Genomic DNA, 26,373 nt, shown 5'->3' on the forward strand with positions numbered 1-26,373 from the left:
ATGAGTCTTAAATTGGTAATTAATATGTACAAAATATTTACTGTGATTCAGTTTTAATTTTTAGTTGTAAGACTTCTTTCATCTTTTCAAAGTACAACGTCACGTAAGGTTGTTTTACTTCAGTTTGTTCTAGATTAAGAACACCTATGTATGAATTAAGGTGGGTTCCAGCTTCCCTTATCACATGAGGTCCAGAAATGATAACCTTGGCTTGAAGGAACATTGCTTTGAACATAATACCTGAAATATTTTTGTAGACACATTATTGTTTTTTGGTCAGCACAGTAATATTATCACTTGCTTAGTATCTTCATGTAAGTAGTGGGGGCTCAACATAACCTTCAGTTGATTCATTAAAATTAACACATATGGTTATTTTTACCCAAGGTTGCAGCACTGGGGCACTTCCTTCCTCATTTAAGACCCATGAGCATTATTTTAATTATTCTAGTGTTTCTATCTTCCTAGTTTATCACTTCAAGTCCTCTAATCACAGTGGCTTTTTGAATATGTTGACACACTTGCAGCAACTAGACTGTCTCTGGCTTCAAGAACAAAAACTCTGTTTATTGCCCATGGACTCTAATAAAGCCACCCCAACCCCTGGTCACAAATGGTTGTTTATGTTTATTTATTTTACAAAAACAGAGAGGTTCTCTGTCCTAATTTGAACAATTCTAATCTTCCAGAGTCTAGGATTGGGCAGCCTTGAGCAAGTTAAAGGCTTAAATATTTGGCAAATTATAAGAGAAACTTTTCTTTATTATTAATCTTATGATACTCTTATTTGTTCTTTTTTTACTGTGGCTTTAAGTTCTGATGATAGCCTACAAATATTTAAAAACTTCAAAAGTAACACTATAGAATTTACACACATGCAAAATTACATTTAAATATATTCTAATTATACCTTTTTTATTGAAGTATAACTGATTTATAATATTGTGTTAATTTCAGGTGCAAAGTGATTCACATTACATATACATATTCTTTTTCATATTTATTTCCATTATAAGTTATTTCAAGATATTGAATACAGTTCCTTGTGCTATATATACAGTAGGTTCTTGTTGTTTATCTGTTTTCTATATAGTATATATAGTAGCGTGTATCTGTTAATCCCAGACTCCTGCTTTATCCCTCCCCTCCCTTTCCCTTTGATAACCGTAAGTTTGTTTTCTACATCTGTGAGTCTGTTTCTGTTTCACAAATACATTCATTTGTATTATCTTTTAGATTCCACATATAAGTGATATCATGTAATATTTCATAACAAATATCTTTTTATATTTATGTGTATCAACTTTGTCTATTTTGATGATGACTAAAACCTAACTGCAGGGAACACAATTTGAGTTGGTCAAAATACAGCTCATTTGGAAACATGGGAAATGTGATGTTTCCTTTTATTTGGTATAGTTCATATGATTTGTCGTACTTAATATAATACGATTGATTCTTGGCTTTTGGCAGGCTCAGTTTATTCAACAGCTGGTAAGTACCACTTCCTCTGTCACTTAAACTTCCATACTGGCCAGCAGGAGCTCCTTCAGTTTGGTTCATCTGTCCTTCATAGTTCCAAACACTATCAAAAGCATCCCTGCTCATCAGGGGAAAAAAAATCCCCCCCAAAAGTCAAACAAAACAAAACAAAACAAAACACTGTTCTGAAACCAACAAAATGTTCCCTATCCCAACCATGACATCTGGTTATGTCCCAGAAAGAATCCTGGTAGAGTGGAAAAGGTGGAAGCTAGGAAGCAGCTGTTCATCGTCTTATTTAGAACAAGGCAGAAAAATTACACTTGGTTTTGATTTAATAAAGATTGCAAGTTCGTACAGAAGATTCAAAGTGAACTCTAACTTTGCTAAGTCCTTTTTTAGTCTTGATGTGAATAATTTAGTTTCTCCCTCTTTTTAAAATTACCATCTTTAATATTTATACATATGCAAAAAATTCCCATACCAATCCATTTATTTGAATTATAATATCATTGAAAGTACTAAGAATCTCATTTTTAAAAACATAATTATATTTTTTCAAATATATCATTCAATAATGATCACAATATATAATTTCATCATTTCCTTTTTGGCTATAGAACAACCTAATGGCTTTCTTTTTCCCCCCCTCTAATTAACCAAGTAAACATGTGTAGAACCTACATGGGAATGTTCCTTTACTCTCATAAGCAAAATACAGACCTCATGAGTATCTGCAGATGTATTCATTTTTAAGATAACACTATTATTTTTAACCACAGGCAGTTTTAGTGTTTAGCTCCAATATTCTAAAAGTCTGTAGAAAATGCAAAGGTATTTATCACCTTAATATTAACAATTAAAGTTTTCAAAAAAAGCAATTAAGAATGTTAGTGAACACAATTAAGTTATATCACATTAATACATATTTAACGTTAAGAATGGTCAAAAACACACAATATTAGACAACTTTACTCCAAATTTTCAGTGTGAAAATTTCTTAAGTCAACATTGTTTAAGTTTCAGGAAAATGAAATCATAAGAGACTGATTGAAATCATAAAACACACAGTTTTTATGCACTCCAGTAACAGTTCTTTGTTCCCATTATCTACACACCCCTCAACCAATCCAATTTATGGTTTGTTATATAAACAGAATTACAAATTATGTATAAGGTTACAGCCACTAAAAGCTTTAATCACTTTAGCTTTATTAAAATCTAATTTTTAGACAGATTAAAATATGCCATTCCTGTATTCCCATTTTTGCATCTTGGGGTAATTATCACAGGAACAAAGTAAAATCACATTTAAAGAATTAAAATTCACAGAAGAAATAACCTCAAGGTTATCAGTAAATATTTTCCAAAGAGATCCTCAAACTGAGAAATAAAATTTTTTGGTTCTATTTATATTACTATATTATATATTACATTCAAAACATTTAAGATAAAAATCCTCAACTTTAAGTTTTAAAATTTAAGTTAACCAGATCAGTATGAAACAAAAAATAAATGTCTAAAAACAATCATTAAAAGTATTAAAAGAAGTCCAGTGAGGGAGAACTTACCAGACATTACAACTCACTAGAAGAAAGCCATTGAATTAAAAACAAAATGGTGATGGCACAGAAACAGACAGGGATCAGAACAGAGAGGTGAGAAATAGATACAGACGTATACGGCATCTTTATATTTGACAAGGGTAACATTTCAATACCATGGAAAATAAAGTTTCTTGTAGTAACTAGGACTTAAGTAACTTTGTATCATCTACAACACTTAAAATGGGAGTAAGACTTTAATGTTTTTTTTAAATTCGGAAGAAAATTTACATGACCGTGGGACAGACAATACCATCTAGCAAAACAGGTAACTCAGAAGCAATTAAAAAAAAAAAAAAAGACAGACATACTTGATTAAATAGTAAACAACAATTTCCTTGGTAAAAGATATCATACACAGAGACAAGAACTGTAAAGCTGTATTTGTACACATATAACAAAGAATAAACATTTCAAAAACACAACAAATAGCTCCCAGAAATTGTGAAAGAAAAAACACTACAAAGTAGAAAAAATGGGCAGTGGAAATGAATAGGAAATGAAGAAAAAAGAAATTCAAATGGACAATGAACATATGTAAATATATTCAACATCAGTGGCAGTGAAGAAAATGTAAATTAATGATCAGAGATAATAAGATTGGCAAGAATTAAAAGGAACAATGGTATCTAATGCTGGTGAGAATGTAGGAAGTGGGTACTCATGTGCAAACGTGATATACTCTTCCTTTGGGAAAAATAATGTATTAAAATCAAAAATACACATACCGTTTGACCAAGCAATTCCACTTCTGGGAATCTATCCTATAGGGAGAAAAAAAAGGACCAGTACGTAAGGGCACAGGTACAAAGACTGCAGTATTGTTTGTTGTGGGGCAGAGGAGGAGCAGGGGATTGGAAGTAACGTGAATGTCCATTCATGGGGAAATGGTTAAATGAAATGTGGTCTATCTATAAAATAGAATATTAGGTATGATTAAAAAGAGTGGGATAAATCTGTAGACACTGACTTAGAAGGTTGATCAAGTAAGCAAAGCAAATTCAAGAGCTATAATCCCATTATAACAACCACACCAAAACAATGAATGTGAATGCACTCATATGTACATGGAATAAGGAGTAGAAGAACACAGACCAAACCGACAATGGGCACCTAGGGTTGTGAGTGGAAACAGGGGCTGGAAGGGATGGGGATAATTTACTTCTTTTTAGTGCACCTTTGTGCTATTTCACTAGTTACTATGAGTTATATTCATTTTAGACCTTTCACAAGTATTCTTAAGGAAAATACATTAGCTTTTATTAGTAGTAGTAAAGCAGTAGTACTTCCAGACATTCATCTTTAATAAAATAGTAGCAATTAAACAAATATTCCCTCCTCTGCTTACGCTAGTCACCAAAGAGTTTTTTTTTCATTGTTTGCCCAATATCCATTCCATCTCTCTGCCATATGTGTATCAGCCATGTGGTTTGGGTGTGATTGACTCCACCCCATTCTCAGGGACTTCTGAATGGTCTATGCTAATTCTGTCCACCAAAAATGCAATTTGAAGCCACCTATACAATTTTAAATTTTCTAGTATTCACATTAAAAAAAAATTAAAAGCAGGTGAAAGCTATTTTAAGACGTATTTATATTCTGACCCAAAATATCCCAAAATACTGTCATTTCCCATGCATTAACAGGTATTTCACATTTTTTCATATCTCAATTGGGACTAGCTACATTTTAAGAGCTCAGTAGCCACATGTGGCCAGTGGTTACCATACTGGACAGCACCAGTCTGAGCTAATGAGAGTAATGCCATAACTATTACCATATTCAACAGTGGACACAACACCTAAGAAGGCCCAATAGAAGAGAAACCCCATAATGGTAGGATTATGATGAGAAGAACCAAGAAAAAAGTAACCATAACCACCCCCCCCAAAAAATAAAAACTGCTGGCAGCCAACTATGAGCTAGGAAGGGAGCCTGCACTGGGATGAAGGAAAAACTGGATCCTGGTGTCAACACTGAACCTCTGGATCACACCCTGCAAGAAGCCTGGCCTTCCTAGTTACATTAGCTGGTCAATTTCCTTTATTTTTTTCAGCCACTTTGAGTGAGGTTTCCTATTACTTGCAATGAAAAGTATCCCAATTGATAAACTCATCCATGGGCAATGCCATATCTAAACAAATACGTTCTTAAGTGAATTAATTCAAATGTTCAACACTTCTTCCATTTATTTGTACTCCAAGTATGCTTTTGTTAAACTATGCTAATTTGGTAATACTTTTATGCATCTTCTGAAAGCATGCCCAGAGAAGATTTCCAAAGACTAATCCCTGATCATGCAGAGTCACTCTACACAGTCACCACACAGAAGAGTAGTTCTCTTCAAGACAATACAGACATGAGGCGTCAGAGGAATCAGTCAGCTCCACTCTCATTCCACCCTCTTTTCTGGTCCTCCCCTCTAGACCAGTGTTCCCCACCTTTGGCACTGTTAACATATTGGGTAGGTAAGTCGTCATTGGAGGTGTGCGTCTTCCTGTACACTGAAGGATGCTTAGCTGAATCTCTGGCCTCTCTTTACCCATGAGATGATAGATGAAACCCCACCCCTTCCAGTAGTTCTAACAATCAAATATGTCTCCAGACACTGTCAAATGTCCCCTTAAGGGACAAAAATCACGTCTGGTTGAGGACCACGGTTCTAGACCAACCATCAGTTCTAATGTACAACTGACCTTTGTTTTCTGATGATACGACTCCTGTGTGTTCCCTGCATCCTAATCTTTGCAGGCCTTGTCTTCTCCTCCTCTAGACATGAATACGTGAACCTTATCTGGCCACGCTCTTCCTCCTCCTCTTCCTGACTACACTGATCGGGAGCTCTCCACTGCTGTTCTTCTTTCCAGAAGAAACGTAACTAGTCCCCTCTGACTTCAGCTTGAAATCACTACCTGAGCTGCTCCCTGAATCACTCACCCAATCATTTCTCATGGGCTTCTCGGAGGGGTATTTGGTCACTTATTCCTCAACTTCGTTTGCCCCGGCTGGATCACCCATCTCCTCTATCAGTATACCGTAGGGGACAATCCCATCCCAGTCTCTCCAAACTGCATCAGCTCACACATTATTCTCCCTAATACATCCCTAAGACCAAAGTTTCATTATAGCCACTGGAAAATTCTTCATAGCTTCTCAAATTGATCTATAGGTTCAATGCAATTTCGATTAAAAAATCTCCACAGGTAGGAATAGACTTACCATATGACCCAGGAATCCCACTCCTGGGCTTGTACCCAGAAGGAAATCTACTTCAGGATGACACCTGCACCCCAATGTTCATAGCAGCACTATTTACAATAGCCAAAACATGGAAACAACCTAAATGTCCATCAACAGGTGACTGGATAAAGAAGATGTGGTATATTTATACAATGGAATACTACTCGGCCATAAAAACCGACAACATAATGCCATTTGCAGCAACATGGATGCTCCTAGAGAATGTCATTCTAAGTGAAGTAAGCCAGAAAGAGAAAGAAAAATACCATATGAGATCTCTCATATGTGGAATCTAAAAAACAAAAACAAACAAACAAACAAAACAAAGCATAAATACAGGACAGAAATAGACTCATGGACAGAGAATACAGACTTGTGGTTACGGCGGGGGGGTAGAGGGTGGGAAGGGATAGACTGGGATTTCAAAATTGTAGAATAGATAAACAAGACTACACTGTATAGCACAGGGAAATATACACAAAATGTTATGATAAATCACAGAGAAAAAAATGTGACAATGAGTGTGTATATGTCCATGAATGACTGAAAAATTGTGCTGAACACTGGAATTTGACACAACACTGTAAAATGATTATGAATCAATAAAAAATGTAAAAAAAAAATCTCCACAGGCCTTTTTGGGTAGAAATTGACAAACTGATTCCAAAATTAAAGAATGTAGACTGGTCAAAACAATTTTTTTTAAGAAAATGAAGTTGGAGGACCAACACTATCTGATAGTTAAACTTATCATAAAGCTACAATAATCAAATCAATGTGGTATTGACATAAAGACAGTCAAATAAGTCCATGAAACAGGAAGTCTGTAGATAGACACACATATATAGACAACCAATTTTCAACAAAACCATAAGGAAATTCAGGGAAGAAAGGACAATTGTGCAACAGATGGTGCTGGGTCAATTAGATACCTGTATGCAAGAACAAACCTTGACCCACACTTTACCCACAAACAAACCTAACTCAAATGGATGTAGAAGTGAAAATATAAAATATAAAATAATAAATCTTCTGGGAAAAACAGAACAAGAATGAAGAAAATCTCTGTGATCTGGAATTAGGCAAACCTGGCTTCACCAAAACCAGGACCACTTAAAGAACAAATTGATAATTCAGACTTCATCAAAATTAGTAACTTTTGCTCTTTAAGAGATGCTGTAAAGAGACTGAAAACATAAGCCATGAGCTGGGAGAAAATTTACCAATCATGTATAGCAGCTTTATTTATAATGGCCCAAAACTATAAGTGATCCAAATGCCCATCAACTAGTAGATGGATAAGCAAAGTATGGTATATTCATTCAATAGGATATTACTCAGAAACAAAAAGGAATGAACTCTTAACATAAACTACAACATAGATAAAGCTCAAAATAACTATGCTGAGTGAAAGAAACCAGACCAAAAAAAAAAAAGTACAAACAGTACTTTAGAAAATGCAAACTAATCTTTAGGGATGGCAAGTATTTAAGTGCCTGATTAGGCATTTTGGGGTGGGAGGAGGAAGCAAGTACAAATCGGTAAGAGGGAACTTCTGGAGGAAACAGGTATTTCATTACCTTGATTGTGGTGGCGGCTTCACAGGTATATACATACGTCAATTTATGAAGCTGTGTGTTTTAAATTAAGTGCAGTTTATTGTGTGTCAATTATGCTTCAATCAAGCTTTCTTTTTTTAATAAAGGGGAGAGGGAAGCACTGTTCACTGTTGGAGAAAACGTTAACTGCTAGACCATGCAGGGCTCCACTGTTCTTACGGCTGAAACTGGTTGATGCCAAATGGGATTTCATGAGAGAAGCTGCTTTGTTTTTGTTTAGTTTTGTTGTTTTAAATTCTGCTGTGGGTTAATACAACTAGAATTCCCAGTTCCTAGGTACTTAACAAAGCACAGCCTAGGTGATGTTAAACAGTAGCTGAAAGGTGCGTGCTGGGTGGGAAGAGACTACATAGAGCCTCAAGAAGTACACATCTAAAGTATGTTTGCTTTAATTCTCCTTTTAAGTGTCTCCCAAGATAACTACCACCATCACTAACCCCTGCTGTGGTCTTAAGGACATGTCTGACCAACATCTTCCATTAAAAAAAAAAAATTAGAATAGAGCTAAGCAGTCTGAATTCTCAAAGATAATAATTAAGTAATGTGCTTTTAAGCAGATGTTTGATGACAGTATTTTTCCCCATGATTCTATCAGGATCAAGTGCATTTACATACAAATTTGTAATACCTTGGAATCCCACCTAAAAAAGCCACCATTGTTCCCCTAAGACATGAAACCATGGACCGATCCACTCCATTTCAGTTTATGATGTCAAGTGCATTTTAGAAATATACTCCACGGCTTCCAAAGGCTTCTTTAATCCATAAGGACTGTTTTCAGTGTTTAAACTGATTCATCCTAGACATAAAAAACCTTCTGCTGCTTCTCCCAGATAATTGATTCTTGATTTGTTAAGATACTAAACACTAGGCTTTATGCCCTGAAATACCAAACCCCCAGTGAACTCACTCATGTGCCCCACACAGAGCAAATCCTATTTAGTGTTGCAGCAGAGAGGCCAAGGGAAGCTGAGAAAGCAGACTACTCCCCTGCTCTGCCCTGTTGCCAGCAGAGGGGGAAGGTCCCCCCTGTCCCTGCAGTAAGCATCACCCACAATAGCTACGTGAGGATGTCAGACGGTGCCCACTTCTCAAAGAAAATACCCTCTGCAGTTTTTGAAAAATAAGAATACAAACTGTCGACTGAAATAAATGTGCAGCCTAAAAGTTAAGAGTTATGTTTTATTTGGTGGGAGGACTCAAGCTGGGATGACAGCCTCTCAGATGGCTCTGAGGGACTGCTCCGAAGAGGTAGGGGAGGAGCTAGGATATATAGGAGCTTTACAACAAAGACCAAGTAGTTGGAACAATAAAAGATTGCTTGTTATCTAAAGAAAATCAGGCATCTCAAGTTAAAGAATTTAGTGCTTTTCTATGTATGGGAGGAAGCAAACATTTGGGCTCACTGAATTCATTCTTTTGACAAGCACCTAGCTATCTAGGGCCAGTATTCTGTCCTTTCTTATTCTGAGTCCACTCAGAGTGCACCATTGTGAGTGGCTGCAGAGGCTGGGCTGCAGGCCGGCCCCCACTGGGGGGTGGCGGCAGCCGCTGATGACTTGGTTTCAGCATTCTTTGTTTACTGATGTGGTTACAGTATTTTCACTCACATTGCAGTATTTTCGTTCACAGGCGCATGCTTGGCATGGGAGAGGTCCCAGGTTCAATCCCTGGTACCTCCATTAAATAAATAATCAAATAAATGAACCTAATTACCGCCCCCTCCCTCCAAAAAACTCTTTTCTCTCATGGAGTTGTGTTTATGGGACTAACTGCATAGAATTTCCTCATGGCACTGGTCAAAAGCTACCTGAGGATATGTGAGGTGAAGCAGAGCCAGAAGGCCATTGGGGAGGGAGGGGTACAGCTGCTGGCATGTTCCACAGGCACGTCATATGTTCCAATACAGAAGCAGGGCGAAGTCCTCCACCTCCTCCCAGGAGAGGGGCTTTATATAACAACATGTTAAAAGACAACGCGTCTATATTCAGATGAAAGAAACGACCACCAGAAGTCTCAGACGGTGAGGCTTCTATTGAAGAAAAGGAGAAGGTAATCCTAAAATTCTTTTACCCCAGCTGCATAGGTCTGCCTGTTGGCAGCTGCAAAGAGTAAAAGAGTGAGGTGCCCAATTCTCAGGAGTCCAAACGGCAGAGGGAAAGGTCCATATCCTAAGGAGAAACACCAGGACACAAGCAAAATCTCCCAGGTTCCCCTCCATGCGCCCCTCAAAGGCCTGACTTACTACAGCGTAAGGAGTCAGGGGAACAAGAGGGAATGCAGCCGCCCTGCTCCCACGTCTCATCGGATAATGGTGACATTTGGGGCCTGCCAGCTACTGCAGGGGGACTGTCACACCTCACCAGCGTAGCCATCACTCGTCCCATGACCAGTCTCAGTGAACTCAGTGTCCTGCTAGTGCTGCTAGGTAACTTAAGGCTTTTCCTCTGGTTGCCGTGCTAAGTGTAAACTATTATGAAGCGTTTGAGGCCATGCTTTCCAAATTGTTCAAAGAAACCATGACAAGCACGGTGAAGACAAGTGCACTCTGTCAAGTCTACTTTATGTGACCCTCACTGTGGACGTCGAGGCCAAAATTCATGTCTTTATAGAACAAAACGCACCCACAGCCTTGCTGATTATCTCTTTCTAACTCAAGTGTGTCACCCTGAAGGAGGAAAGGTTGCTTTCCAGCCTCTGGTGGGTGGGAACTCTAAATTCTGGCCACAGTTCACTGTCAAGAAACAATCCGAGCACAAGTACATCTCAAATCCTCCGAGCTGTTAGCTCCTCACTTATCCAACAAAGATACTTAGAATTGGTTTCCTGTTAAGGCTTCTTCCAGCTCTCACATCCTAAGATCACACTTTTCCACATGGACATCTGTGATACCCCAATACCTGCCTGACTCACAACATGGTTTTGAGAAGTAGTCTGTATACCAGGCTGGGAAAGGTGGGCAGGTTTCAAGGGATGGATTATTCTGGAAGAGGGGTCACTGAGCACAAGGAGTTCCCTCACAGCTTGAAGCTGCAGAGCCAGAACGTGTGTGGGGTCTGTCTCCATCACACGCCTAGAAACGTGTCACCAGGGTTGACCATGGAGGGACACAAGGCAAGATCGGCCCAGGAATGTGGAGTCAGCTGTCCCCTTTAACACCTCTCCATTGACAGAAGGGTTGGTAAACAAAGCTGCCCCCAGAATACACTACTCAAAAATGATCTGGCTTTAATGGACCATCCTCAGCCTACTTGGCAGTCTTTTGCCTAACTCTATAGGACAAAAATAAGTGATGGCAGTAGGGGAAAGAGGGTTTAATTCTATTATTATTATTATTATTATTTTTAACAAAACACTTACACAGAACTTACTGCATGCCAGGCACTGTTATAAACATTTTACAAATATTAACTCATTTTATCCTCAAAACACTCCAGGATAGTAGAGTACACCCATTTTTACAGATGAGGAAACTTAAGACACACGGAGGCTAAGTAACCATCTGTGGGTCACACAGCTGGTTAAACGGCAGAGGTAGGACTGACCCCAGGCAGCATGGCTCTGAAACACCTATTGAGCAACAGACTTGAGAAGGCGTCTTTGAATGAGAGAGCACAGGCACCCGCCTTGCTCCGTGGGCCACCTGAAAATGCATGCCCAAAGGTACATGCATTTCAATTCCTGTTTGACTCACGTTTGCTAAAACGTCCTTTAGTAAGCATGAAGCAGAGAACTTCCCCTCATGCTTTGGGTATCCAGACACTACCGTCACCTTGAATCTCTCCCAAGAACAACAGTTCCCAGCTGGGGGTGGCATTTTAGATCTGCAGTGAGAAATGGGCTCCAAGTCCACAAGCCGCCAGCTTCCTCTGCCTCCCTCCCCAGCATGTGTACATGCAGATCCAGATTTGCACTCCCAAGTGTGTTTGGAAATGCACATATATTTTGATGAACCTCCCTAAGTGACAGAACCTCCCTTGCCTGGGAGCAACACTAAGGTCTTCCTAGTAATTTTCAAAGGTGAGAAGATCAATCCTACATTGTTTCCATCCCCCAGGTCTCCTCCCTTACCCACTGCACAAGAGATGAATGCAGGTGGGATGAGGGATGCTGTGAATACATACCAAATACCAAACTGCTATTCGATGAATATATAAATGCAATTGACATTCTTTCACAGTCTGAAATCCTTTTTACTCTCAGGATATATTACAGCATTCTCTTTTTATATAAACATGCCACTTTAAATGCTAATTCAGATGCAACACTCAATTTTTTCTTCATTTTGTTTCTGGCTTTCTAACATTCAAAATGACACTGGACTTCCATTTGGCTTTGACAATAGATATTTTAAATTCTTGCTTCGATATTTGTGGGCTTGGAGGGAAGGAAGTCCTAAGAAGAAAACTAAGTTTATGTTAAAATTTATCCAAATATGGTTTGTACTCCCATGTCCTTTATTTTGCCTAAATTAAGCCCTTTCCCTCTTTCAGAAAATGTTGTCTTCACTTTGCTGAAAATCTCATAAATCTAATTCAACTCAGTTGTAAAAACCAAGGTGATTCCCTCTTCTTGCATTCTAGAAATAACCTCATTTTACTCAAATTACTTTTCTAAACAGCTTGTCAAGGCAGTATGTTTTGGCTGAAATACAACCGGCCTGAATATGTCTTCTCTTTAAAAAAAAATACACAGACTGACATATGCCAATTACAGCAACCCAAGCCTATCCAATTACACTGAAGGTCATTTCCTGTGTTGGCTCAAAATGAGGAATTTCAGCCTAAGAATTATCCTAATCCAGTGCACCCAGTCCAATTTATCTGCAGTGAGACAAACTCTTCCAAGTCGAGCAGGGCCAGCTCCACCCAGAAGTTTCCAGTAACCTTCAGAGTCCTCTGCCTCTGTAGTCCTACCCACTCTGACAACACTCTCTCCCTCTGCTGCTCACTCTCATCTTCCACCTCATACCTAAATACCCTTTCCTGCCCCTGCCCAAGAGAGACAAAATGAGAAAGACGTAAAGTCAGTTCATCACCCTCTTCATCCATTTAATTTATACATGTGGCAAAATGGTCCTTGACAGAACTCCCGTATCTGGTGTCCTTGTCCCTCGCCAGTTCACCAGAAACATCCCATTAATGATTCATCTTCTGCTGTGCTAAGTGCAGTTCAGGGACACCTTGCCCAAAGGTACATGCATTTCAGTAAGACACTGAAGAGAAAATACCTTTAAGAGCCAACTGAATAAATATCTAGGGCTGGGATGTTAAGTGTGTTTAGGATGCCTGTCTTCTTTGTGGATAGGGAGGTGGACCTCCCAGCAGATCTAAAACTGTTGCAAGCCGACAGAACCTTACCCTACTCATTCCATGGCCAGCCTTACTAGACCCCAGCCATTTCAGAATAATAATGAAAGGAAAGGGCGAATGGAGAAGGGACAAAACCCTATGGAGAGAAATAATACTGCTGCCTTGATCAAGAAATTAAAATAAGCCAAGACAACTCCGAAATGACTTTTAATCATTTCAATACTCCCAGCAATTCCTCAGCATGCACAAACATACTTCTCCAGGCCCTCTGCGCACAGGAGGAGCTGCTTTCTGCTTTGAGTTTCTGCTGCTGGATGTGTGTGGCCAAAAAACAAAGCCAAGAAACAGACCAAGTATCAGTCACTGTTTCTACTAAATAAAGTGATAAGTGCAGATAATTCCGCAGATCCCAGCACTCCAGGGCTCCATGAAACAGTGCACTCGTGCTCAGGATTAAAGGATGTAGAAGAAAGGCTATTTTAAGTAGCAAGGATAATTTACTTGCTAAGAACAGATAATGCAGTTTCCTTCTCCGAGTGGGTGAGGGTGCAGACTGGAGGGGGATCTGAAAGATCATTAAAAACCAAGATTGAAGGAGGCCAGAGAGCTGGCCCCAGCCAATTTCCTGCTCCTCTCTCTAGGGAATTTCATGAAAAAAGAAGCCCCCTCTGTCCTGGAGAGCTGTTTACATGGGCAATTAACAAAACACGAAGGGGTCCTTTAAAATCAAAGAGTAGCTGCTAGGGACACTTCGGTTTTGCTCTGCACATCCATTAGCTCACACTGTGGGCTTTTTACCCTTTTTCCACTTTCCCTGCCTGAAAACAAACATCTCCTAGAGAGCTCTGCCCCTTCAAAGTGTCATTTTAGGACCTAGGTTTGTAAAGACAGTTAAGGAACTCACAACACTATTAGCTCTTTTATAAATATGGACAACTGCAGATTCACTGTTTTTAGAAATCGTACAATATAAATACCATCTTGTGTCTAGAGTTTGCTTTTAGCTTTTGCTCAGCGTTGTATTTTTTTTTTTTTCATTATACTTGTTGATGCATCCACCCTCGTCCATTCACCCCACCTGCTGCCCAGGAGTTCACTGGATGACTGTATCATGATGTATTCAATGGATATACAGACTTTAAGAGGAAGCTGAGAGGAAGGGAGCAGAGAGTCTGGCAACTTCAGTTCCAAAAGAAAGAGAAGGAAAGTGATAGAAGAATCTGGGATCGAGAAACTTGGCAAATGGCTACTCTTTGTAAGAAGGAGAGGACTAGCTCACATTCGCCTAAACAGAAAGCCAGAGGAGAGGTGGGCTCTGGGGCTCTGAAGTTGTAAAGAGCTAGAAAAGCCTCTGGAAAACTGATCTGGGGTCACCTGATTATTTAGTAACATCTGGCTTGTAAAGCTGTTTCCTTGACCTCTCTTGTCTGCTGCCTTTTGTACCATTAAAAAAAAAAAAGCCACAACCATGGTCTTCACAACCTCTTAAACACATATGAAACGCAGACTTCAAGTTAGTCCTCAAAAAAAAAAAAAACACAAGCAAACAAAAAAATGACTGCCAATCACAAATTAGTGGGGAACTGAATTTTCTAGACAAAATACAGTATGCTTTTTTATCCCTTTCAGTTAATTAGTATTAAAAAGAAAAGCCTACTTTCTGTGTTCTTTTATTTGTGAAAGCTTTCACTGATATATATAGAGTGTATGTTTTTATCATATGATTCTAGGCATAAAAATTATATGTAATCTTACTTAATAGTAATTTAAAAAAATCTGATAAATTCCTGTGTCTAAATGATGAAAATACATTTTTAAAATATTACCCAGCAAGACATTCAAATGACAAGTGGCAGATACAACAAATTCAGGTGTCTTCTTCCATGAGTACAGCTTTCCTGAAGGTACACCCCCTCTGACAATCACTTTGCTGGGTAAACAGAGACATGAATCAGAGACAACTGTATCACATTGTGCAGTTGCTCACTGTTGACATGGAAAGACAACACAACAGAAGAGCAGGATCAAATTCTCAATCTTTCTGAGAAAAGGTACTGAAAGACCTGAAAGCATTTACACAGTACATAAACTGAGCAAGTGTTAACAGGTTTAATGATCAGGTACCATTATGCCGGCTAGCACCAATCCACAAGAAAAACACATGTGAGTCTTTCTTCATTAGATCTGTATTAAAATCACTCGAGCACTTATTTTATAAGTAGTTTCTTTTTCTCAAAGTCATAAAAGAATCTGCACGAGGAGAGTAATGACCGGCATTCTTTGCGATGGTCACTGAAAACGCAGAGTGGTATTATGTCTCAGACATCTATGTCATATGTCATTAATTCTTTTGGGAATACTGGTATTCAATAGAAAATTTAACACAGCATGTTTATTTCCTGCTTGCTTTACTTGGAAGTATTATTTTTTTCCAAAATTCACTTTAAAAAAGTAGATTTATGATGACATATATACTATGCTTTACACCCATCATCTGATTGATATGTCCATTGATTTTTATTAGGAGGGGATTTTAATTGGCTTAAATGTAATTCTGTTCTCTTACTAAGTATTCAAAGCATGGACTCCCAACAAACTGTTGCCAACATCCTTTTTTTCCATTAAAAATTCCATGTTCTCAAGTAGAGAAATGTAAATATTTTCGTTACCATATATTCCCCCATTGACTCATGGCTATCAGCTAACATGAACAGAATCGAGACTTACCCAAGTGCAAAAGGAGATATGGCCCTTCAATAGATATGAGGAATCAATTTTGCTAATTAATATTACCGTAATAATTTATAGAAAATATACTAACTCAAACAGAAAAAAAAAAAGAACCATCTACTATAAAGGCTAAATGCAAGATCTGACTGAAGTTTTAAAATTTTAAAATAAAGTTTGGAAGACAAACCTAGGATGATTTTTAAACCAAACTATGAGGGAAAAGAGATTTTTCTCTATAAAGGAATTTCATGCATCCTGGTATTTCTGCTTTTCTTTTTTCTTATTTCTCATCATGATGGGAAATATTCAAAAAGTCTGAACTTTTCCAAGTCTAGGCAAAAGAGTCCTAATCATAATGCAGAAGAATGGAAGTTTTTGATTCTAAAGGCATTTCCTATGGCAAAGTATTAGCCCATTAACCTCTAGTGCACAGAGATGTAAGCCGGAAGCTAGTGAAAATTTACTTAGGCTCATTCTCCAAGAACAATGACCCCGTGTCCCCCTGGCAACTAAAAAAGTAAAGACTAGAATGGATAGTAATGAAATGTTCATGGTTGATGAAGTTTTGGTTCCTAGATGCAAAGGATGAAATTTTCCAAAATTTTGTCAACAGAATGAATTCTTTCTACAATCACCATATACGTTTCCAATCTCCCAAGTTGAAATTTGCATGAATTTATCTTAAATACTGTACTTATTTTTTAAAAGGACATTGCCCTAGCCACTAAATTCTTCAATATAAATCAGATACCAAATCCAAATGTTTCTGGTATTAGTTGGTAACAAATCTATCCTAAATTTAGTAGAATATTAAAAGCAATTAATTTCATTTGCATCTTGTTAATGGGAAAATACTATGATTTATGCAAATAAATTAGCTTTAAAAATAAAAGGCTGAAACACTACAAAGAAATCAAGTCAATGTTCACAAATTTGCTATTTTAACATGAATGTTACATGTTATCAGTTCAGTAAGGGCTAGATCTAACAGTAACTTTAGCTAATGCAAAGTCCCCATCAATTCAAATGCAAACGTATATATCATCTACTCTGAATAAAATTCATAATATAAAACATCAATCACAGGTTTCCATACCATGTAGATAAGCACTAATTCTTTATGCAGACCAATTTAAACTATCTGCAGACCACATAATGGTTTTGCTTGATTGCATAATAGAATTTTCAAATTTAAATTAAGGTTCTCCCAGGAATAAATATGTATTTTGGCTTACAATGCCCATGAGGAACAAACCCTGGAAACTTTCTTCGAGTTATCTTTAAGTCATTAATATCTGACATTTACAAATAAATGCAGAGCTTTTTGTTTTCTTAGTTCAGCTGATTATCATTAATCTTCTGATGGCCACTGAAAATCTAACACATCAGAGAATAATCACATTACCAACTGTATCCCAAAATACAAATAAATCAATAAGGAAACTAAATTAGGCTACTTACAAACTTCCTCTTCTGGGAAGACTCAGCTCCTTCTGCAAAAGGAAGAAAGAAAACATATATGTGAGATGCTACATTAACCTTAGACCACTAGGACACCGAGTGGCTAAGATAAAACGTTATTCTTCTCCTTATGCTTGATTTGGCATTTTCTATACTGAAAAGATTTCAATGTAATAATTTTATGCTGGATCCCTTCTTATACTGTAATCTTTAGACACTGTGTTTAAGGTACAAACACGGTCTACCTAAATTCCAGAGCAAAAAAGACATCAATCCTCCCACAGCAATGATAGATAGAGACTGAGTTGAACTACATGACCCCTATAATTGAGGGTAAGGAAAACCTGAGGAAGCAAAGAACTTATCCAAAGAGGAAAAGGACACAAGGAGGAGGAGAAATTTCACAGGATTATAATTAAGTGAGAGGTGAAATGCAAAGGGTAGTTAAATCAGACTATTTGCCCCCAACAGAAGTAAACTCATTCAAAACACTGTGTCTACTGAAGATTATAATTTATAAAAGAAACACAGCAAAAAGTTTCCTTCTGGTATTATTTCCTAAAACAAATGTGATTTATGATTTATGCTATTTTGAAGTAGGTTAATGAACCTCTCAAATGGTAACCAGAGAGCAACAATTAACAGAGTACTTGATAGTTTCAAAGGGTGCTCTCACACTCAGTTCACATTAAGATCATTATCTATCTTTCTATGGAGAGTCTATGGAAAAACAAAACACAAAAACAACCAAGCAAACAAGTCAAACAAACAAAAAAGGCTAACAGAAATACCTCCACCCACTAGTGGAGTTTTCAGAAGCCCAGGGAACTCAAGGATTACTTGATGACAATAATTAAAGAACAGGAAGCAATGATTCATCTGGCTATCTTAACTCAAAATTCGAAAAGGCTGACTCAATTTGGGTTTCATTCCCATAATTACCATTTCATTTTTTGTCTTCCAGGAGCTCCAGCATCATTTTTTGAAAGGTATTTCCCCTTCAGCTTCAAACTCACCTTTCCTGTCCCCTATTTTTATTGGATCCTTAAACGTTTGTCATGGCCTGTGGCCTCCCATCTTCTGAACCATGCAATTTACTCCAGCCCAGCTCCCAGAAAATGGACTTGAGAGCAGTGAGGCAGGAGAATAATCCTGCTTTAAATAGAACTTATTTAAAGCTATTACTTAACTTAGCTATTAAGTGGAAAACATACTTTGATACAGAGTTATAATAATCACATCACTGTTTAATTCCAAGAAGAAACAACAATTTTAGGGACAGAGTATTTTCTTCCTTCTCTCAAAGAGCTAACATTTTCTTTCCAAGGGTTGCAGGGTTCAGTGGTGAAAGGCTTTATTTTTTTTTGTTTTGTTTTGTTTCGAGTTTTTCTTTAATCCTTCATTAGCCTGAAGAAATTACAGCATTTGCTGAACTTGGCTCCCTGATGCTGAAACAGAAATATACCTTCATTGACTAAAGCTTCTAATGATAAAAGTCTTTGATCAAGACAGTTTTCCTTGGGAACTGAAATGTAAATAGATAAACCAGTGAGTAATTTTTTTATATGTGTGTCCTGGGATATGACAAGCACTGAGAAATTTGTTTTGTATTCAGGTTAAAAAAAAGAAAAAAAAAAACAACCAAAAAACCTCTCCCTAGAAGTGATCATTCACCAGAGGGTTTCTTTTAGGAAGAAATTACTGAGACCCACTACATAGCAAAAGGCTAGAGTTCAGTCAAGTAAGTAAATACTGCTATCCAGTAAGTTGATCTCACAGCAGCATCAAAAGAAAAGGAGGGGTACCTGAAGTGTTATCATTAATAATAGGAAAAATATTACGTCAGGTGTTATTTCAACTGTGTATGCAAACAGATCACTCAGAAGACATAGAGGGGGAGGGCCAGATAAACGATCCTCAAACAGTTCAGTCAATCATATTCCACCAAATACCCTGACCGTAAGCTGGCTGCTTTGCTCTGAGAAAAAAAACTGCTGAAACAGCAAGATGAGGGATAAAAACCAAGTCTGTTGTTAATCAGCAGTCTTTCCAACAGGTCTAGAATGATGAGTCCTAAACAAGAAGAAAGGTTACAGTGGGTAACCCCGCCCTGCTGCTCCTGGGGCTGGCAGCTGAGGTTCCAGGATGAGGAGCCGGGGACATTTAAGAGGTCACTGTTAACTGACCTGCGGGGTCAGCGCTAACCAGGCTGAGGAGCTAATCCACCTGATGGCTTGAATGTCAGGCTCGGAACTGGAAACTCAATTTGGTAGCAAATTGGAATCAGATGCGATGGTAATAAAGTGAGAGAAATGAATGTGCTGTGGCCAAGACCTTGTGAACAGTGGCTGCAAAAGCCTGCAAGTATCAGGAGGGCTAAGTGATCGCAGACAGAGCCAGGAGGGGCTGCTGCCCAGACGCATGGGGACCACGTACTGACCGACTGGCACCGGATGGACGGACCTGAGCAGCAATCAAGGCACTGACTGCCCCAGCGCTGGTGGTACTGTGTGTGTGTCCTCATCTTATTCTCTTAATGCCAGGATAAAGTCACTAACAGATAAACACACTTAGATCATTAGATAAAACATGTGGTATTGGTCCAAGTCATAAATCAAAGCTTGTGCTTAGTGTATTTGGAACATGTCTAAAAGATCAGCATCAGGTAATAAAAGAGAAAGGAAGGGAGGGGGAGAAAAGAAAGGGCAAGAAGCATCAATCTGAACTAAACAACATGCAATTATTAATTATCACAGGGCAAAGAAATTCTTAAGAGTGTACTTAAGAATATTAAAAATTTTAAATTACTTTTATTGATATTGATTTCTCAGTGACTTCTAATATTTTTTAGAATTGCTGTGTATTATTACTTGCTTGAGATCATGAGCTCCTTGGCCCCCCTTTCTAAAATTGCTAACTAGCAAATGTGTACATTGAAAATAAATGTGAAGGAAAGTTATCTGTCTGAGAACTCTGTTCAGTCTTCTTGCAATTCCTTGATAAGACTGGACACTTAAATCTAGAAGGAGCATTTCTGTGGGTTTGGGAAGAAAAGAGCCTAACAAATGATTCTGTCCCTTTTCTGGCCAAACTGGGCCTCAAAAGGAGAAAATAACATTGTTTCATTCATAGAGGCAATTGAGAAATAGCTGTAATGTTTAATATGTACAAGCCAATTTCCATAATGATAATTTTTAAAATATATACTATTTAGTAGGTATTTAATAGCTACACAAACACAAATAAAATGACATGGCTACACATGCCACATGTGTTTAGGAAATCTTTGAACTATTCTCTTAAACTGATGAACCAGTTTATGATTTAAAAGAGAAAGGAGATTCACATGAATTATATTACAAGCAGGATATGTAGATATCCCCTCCTTCAAGAGGTAGGGCTTAATTCTCTTCCCCTGGAGAGTGGGCTGAACTTAGAGACTCCCTTCCAGGGAGCAGGGAAAGGGAAGAGCAGCAACTTGTCAGTGGAGAAACCTGACAGACACCATCTTAACCAACCATGTGATCAAGGTTGGCCATGTGCTGACACCTCATACCCTTGCTATGATACATTGAGAAGGGACTTCACCTCTGGGGCATTCTCCCTAAAAACCTTAACTCCAGCCTCATCATGAAAAAAAAATCAGGAAAATCCAAATTGAGTCATTCTACATAACATCTTTAAAACTGGGTTGTGAAAAACAAGGAACAATGGAGAAACTGTCACAGATCAGAGAAGACTAAGGAGAAAAGATGACCAAATGCTTTCCTAGTACAGGACTGTAGACTGGACTCTGGACCATAGAGAGGACTGTAGTGGAAAACCTGGTGAATCTCCGTATAAAGGGTGTAGTTCAGCTAACAGTGACATACCAGTGTCAGTTTCATGATTTTGACAAGTATATTAAGGTTATATAAGATGTTAAGACTAGGCAACAATGGTGGAAGGATATGTGGAAATTCTCTCAACTATCTTGCAACTTGTCTATAAATCTAAGATGATTAAAAAAATTAAATTCTCTCAAAAGAGAAGAGAGGTAGGGAGAAAGACATGTGTGAGGGGGGCAGTGTAGGCTACAGCATTAAAAGCATGAACTAATAAATTTCTAAATATTCTAAGCTTATTTTAAGGCAGTATTTTCATCCCAATATTTTAGAAAGTTATAGGGATAGTCCAAATGAGAGAAGACTGTGGGTAGGACCATCACGGAAGATGGTGAAAAGCACTCAGATCTGAGAGAGATTTTTTACAGAACTTACAGAAGAACTGGATGTGGAAGACAGAAGAGAAAGCAACAAAGAGTCAAAGCTTTTGGCCTGAGCAAATGGAGGTTGAGGGAAGAGGAGTTCTGTCTGGATATGTTACATCGAGCAAGTCTATAAAGATTCCAAAGAAAAAATTCCAAGCAGGTGGTTGGACAAATGAACCTGGGTTCAGGATAGAGGTCAGGGCTGGAGACATCATCACATAGGAGGCTAGATGAGATACGAGAAGAGAGATCAGACAGAAAAAGGACAGGCACAGGTACATACGGCGCTGCTGGAAATCTACAAGCGGGGAGAGTTGTGCTACATGGTGTTAAATGATGTGCTGAACTACGCAGCCCCTGGGGCTCTTCAAACAACAGAAACTGAACGAAGCTAGCGAGTGAAAAAAACTATTGGGTGAACACCAGCTCTCACACAGGTGACAGGATGGTTGCACAGATAAGGACAGAAAGTGACCAGGAACCAGGAAATTCTACCCCAGAGAACATGACCACATCTGGGAACAGCCCAGCTAGGACACAAGTGGAGCTCAGCCTCCAGGAAAGATCTCTCAGCCATCCCTGCACCTTCTCCTGAGCACTTGGGTAGGGTCCCTGTGAGTGTCCCAGGACCATGGGTGGCAGCATGAACCCAAGGGAGCAGGAACAAGAAACACTGGCTCCCTTCACAAACATATTGGGAGGTGGGGCCAGGTCTACCCAGATTCATGCCCTGGGATGTCCTCCAAAAAAAGAGGAAGAGAATTTGCAAGCTGGCAACCTGCCATCCCTCTAAAAACAAGACAAAAACAAAATAAAAACAGTACCCTGCAAACATATAGAACGGCAATGTCTATCATCCACCATTTCCCCACTGTTTTCCAGAAGCCATTCGATTTAAAGTTCATGTATTTCCCTATTATCATCATTCCTTAGTCATTGGTGGCATCACCCTGTCATCAAGAGTGACTACAACTACTCTGCACTGACAAACCATTAATTAAGGGAGAGAGTTCAGAGACCCGAGAGGTATGAGGCAGTGTATCAAGCACTGTTAGAGACACAGCAAAAAACAAAACAAAACATTGAAAAGCACCACTGGGGAAACACACATAAACACATACACAACAAGAGAGGTATCACCAGGTTCAAGTATATTACGCAGCATAATTTGAATAAGTAAATGCTAGCAGGGGAGAGAAAATAAAAGGGGATGAGATAATTCAGTGGTTCTGAACACAGCCTGGCTACACATCAGTCACCCAGGGGGCTCTGACAAGTACCAGCGTCTGAACACCACCCTGGAGATGAGGAGAGAGTGGTTTGCAGGCTGTTTGGTGGAGGTTAGTAATGTTAAGTATCCTTAAGGACTATTAGTTTGCATAAATCGTTTGCCTTTGGGTTTTTTTTTTTTCTTTTTGGAATACTACCTTTCTAGCTGTCACTACGGCAGGGAAGTTAGGTTTCTGGTTATTTCCTACGCGAGTGGGCAGTATCGTAGGGCAAGCAGTGTACTCCAAACGTAACTCTCCCTATATGACAGAGCATGGAATTAGCTAAGGGATTAGGCTTAGTCAGGGACTGCCTTGTGTCACGGAATGCTTTTGGCCCCATTTCTGAAAGTCACTTGTGAAGGCAGAAGCACAGGACAGAGAAGTCCACGCCACAGAACCAGATCTGCCATGAAGACGTGGTTCTGAAGCAGAGCAGCAGGCAAAAGGGGCTTATGTTCAAACCACCTTGAAAAATCCAGTGAGCTGCCCATGCGGTACATAACTTTCTGCACAAACACCTAGAGAGGAAAGCTGGAAAGGCAGAAGGTAGACCTCTACAGATGTGCTTGGACATCCAAACCATTCGACCAGCCAAACACCACTGAAATCCTGCCTTGGGGCCAGGAGATGGGTGGAGGATCCTAAAGGACTTCCCCTTTCTTGTAGGTTTTATTTCATTCTGGTTTTGTATATATAACCATACTGTACTTTAATATGTTTATTTGTGGTAGTGAAATTCAACAAAATAATCCATAAAAGGTACACACAAAAATGCCTGCTGGGTTTTCATATAAGTTTCACCTGATCCAACCACATACTCACTTTCTCTGAAAAACAGGAGAAAGTAGTTAATGCCTTCCTTTCTTTCTGGGGTTGGCTTTTTCTGTCGTGAACCCAAATCAACAGCCATGATCTTCAAGGCTTGGCATTCGCCTCGCAGGCTTTTTCCATACATAAAGCTTCTGAGTCACACTATGGGAGTCTGTCTCTGAGTTTCATAAGATCCTATCAAAAACAGAGTCTAAATAACAAGATCCTACTGTATAGCCAGGGAACTACATTCAATAACTTGTAATAACCTATAATGAAAGGGAATATGTATATATGTATAACTGAATTACTACGCTGTACGCCAGAAACTAACACAACATTGTAAGTTGACTACAGTTCAATTAAAAAAGAGAGAGAGTTTATGGATCTCCTAACAAATTCACCTGGCTGTCTGGCAGGACCCTTTGTAGTTCTCTGAGATGATCAGTTACCCAGGATCACAAAGCCAGGAGATGGTGGAAGTAAAATCTGAAACCTATGTCATCCTGCCCCAATTTTCCCTGCGCTCCAACTCTGGCACTCTGAAAGGGCCAGGGAGCAGGACACAGTGCTGTGTGAGAGACAAAGAGGGGGTCTGAGTACACAAGCAGAGGAGGTTGGCCTTAATTTCAAAAGAGGACAATTTTTCCTCTAAAGAGGAAGAAAAGTGCAGGTATCAACAAGTACCTTTTAAAGAAGAGCAAAGGAAAACTGAAGCAATTTATTTGGATTTCTGTAATTTCAGAAACACAGAAGGCAAAATCTTCTGCCCATGGTGAGGATGAGGGGCACACGCGGTGATTAAAGCCAGCGAAATGCGATTCCTTAATTCAATTGTATACTTTTTAGTAAAGGCTGATGTAGCAAGTGCTGTGCCAGGCACTTGGGATAAAGGACTCTACTTGCTGTAAAATCCAGTGTGGCAGGGCCTGGAATGGAGGTTTCTTCATAGCATGCAGGAGCCCCGAGGGTGGGAGTGATTAGTTTTCTTTAAAGAGAGTCAGAATTTTTTCCTGCCCAGTGATGCTCCCCATTATTCACGGTAATAAAATCTGGTGGAAGTGACACCATTCTCAACCTCAAGACTTAGTTCAAGTTAAGCTAATGACAAAGTTCATTGTCTGGGCCAAAGTAATCCATTCAAAAGAGGGCATCTGATTCAATCCAGGAAAGCAAGATGCAAAACAATGTTGGCTCCAGGTTCCTGGGAAAGTGTTCCTTCCCTTTTCTAAAAAAGCTAGCAGGAAAGGAGAATTACCTCAATAAGCTAATGACAGCTGCAGGGTAGAAGGTGACAGAGAAGAAAGATAGCTACAAACTGGGTCTTGGGTGATATCTCTGAAACAGTGGATCTGGTCTTGCCTGTACCTGGATTTCTCAGTCACATGAGCCAATTGATCTCCTTTACTGTTTAAACCAGTTTAACCTGTGTTTTCTGTTCCTTGCAATTCAGATATTCCCTAGTGAGCTAATACTCAAGCCTGGCCTTTCTTCAGTAGCATCTGGGAGCTGGCTAGGCAGCCTCAGGAGGAGGCAAGGAGGGGGGCATTCCAGAAGAGGGAATGGATGTAGCAAAGCAGGGTGGAGTGAAACAGCACACAGCTCTTAGCAAACCTGAAGTGGCCAGAACAGAGGCAAGAAAGGAAAAACCAACAGGACATGAGTATGGAGGCAGGGACAGGGCAAATCATGGAAGGTTTTTGGAAGAGTCTGTCTTCATCCTATAGGTGATGGGGAGCTCACAGAACATTTTACATAGGAGAATAAGATGATCAAATCTACATGTTAAAAAAGGATCACCCTGGTATCAGGATGTCATACAGCTTATGGAGGACAAATGGGCAAAGAATTCAGAGGCTTATTCAATTGTGTTGGAAGCATAGCCCAGCATCAGGACCAAGGAAGAGGCAGTACGCAAAGAAAGGAGGGGCAGATTCAAGAGATAAATATATGTATAGGATCAACAATTAAGAAGAAATGCCTAAATTCTGGGAAAGTTTAGGACCGTAGGCGCTAAGGGCGGGCGCCATCCAGCGGTCAGGAATGAGGGCCATCCAAAAGCACAGAGGGCCTTTCGGAAGGTAAATAATGGAAATCTGAACGTGAGTAAGGGGTGGCAAAACCCTGTGGTCTCTGATGGGAAAGACTGTGAGACAGATTTGCAAAATAAGGTAAGAACCAAGGCGGGCGTTCCAAGTCTTTCCTGCATGAAAGTTAAATAACATTCATTACAAATGCATTTTCCACTTTAAAATTTTCACACAGTTGATGAGAGTTGTTTTTCCTTACTAAGCCCAACAGCCTTCATCCATCTAGGAACAGTCCCTAACATGTACTGCGTGGTGATGTTCATTGTCTCATTTCATCTTCAATGTTATTACCATTTTACAGAACTGAGGCACAGACCAGTTAAGGAGCTACATAAGGTCACAGAGCAGGTAAATGGCTTAGCTTGTCTTTGAATCCACAACAGTCTGAATCCAAAGCAGTTTAATTATTTTTCATCACCAAGTAAGATGTGGTGTGTTTGTACTACGGACCCACCTTGAGTAGGCTATCAAATTGCATTCATAGTTGGTAACACACTGGCAATAA

General features: G+C 39.1%; 1 protein-coding gene across 5 annotated transcripts in view; it reads right to left on the reverse strand.

Moving 5' to 3' along the window:
* Positions 1–26,373, reverse strand: part of MAST4 (microtubule associated serine/threonine kinase family member 4) — a 517,925-nt gene that overhangs the window by 231,768 nt on the left and 259,784 nt on the right. For 3 of the 5 annotated variants that reach the window (XM_072958571.1, XM_072958578.1, XM_072958576.1), the window contains one exon: positions 17,449–17,480. In XM_072958571.1, coding sequence (XP_072814672.1) covers positions 17,449–17,480 — 32 coding nt within the window. Of the gene's footprint in view, positions 1–3,814; positions 3,851–17,448; positions 17,481–26,373 lie in introns of all 5 variants that reach the window. The other 2 variants (XM_072958570.1, XM_072958572.1) reach the window with 1 other exon arrangement.

The sequence above is a fragment of the Vicugna pacos genome, chromosome 3, assembly GCF_048564905.1.
Source record: "Vicugna pacos chromosome 3, VicPac4, whole genome shotgun sequence".
NCBI lineage: Eukaryota > Metazoa > Chordata > Mammalia > Artiodactyla > Camelidae > Vicugna > Vicugna pacos.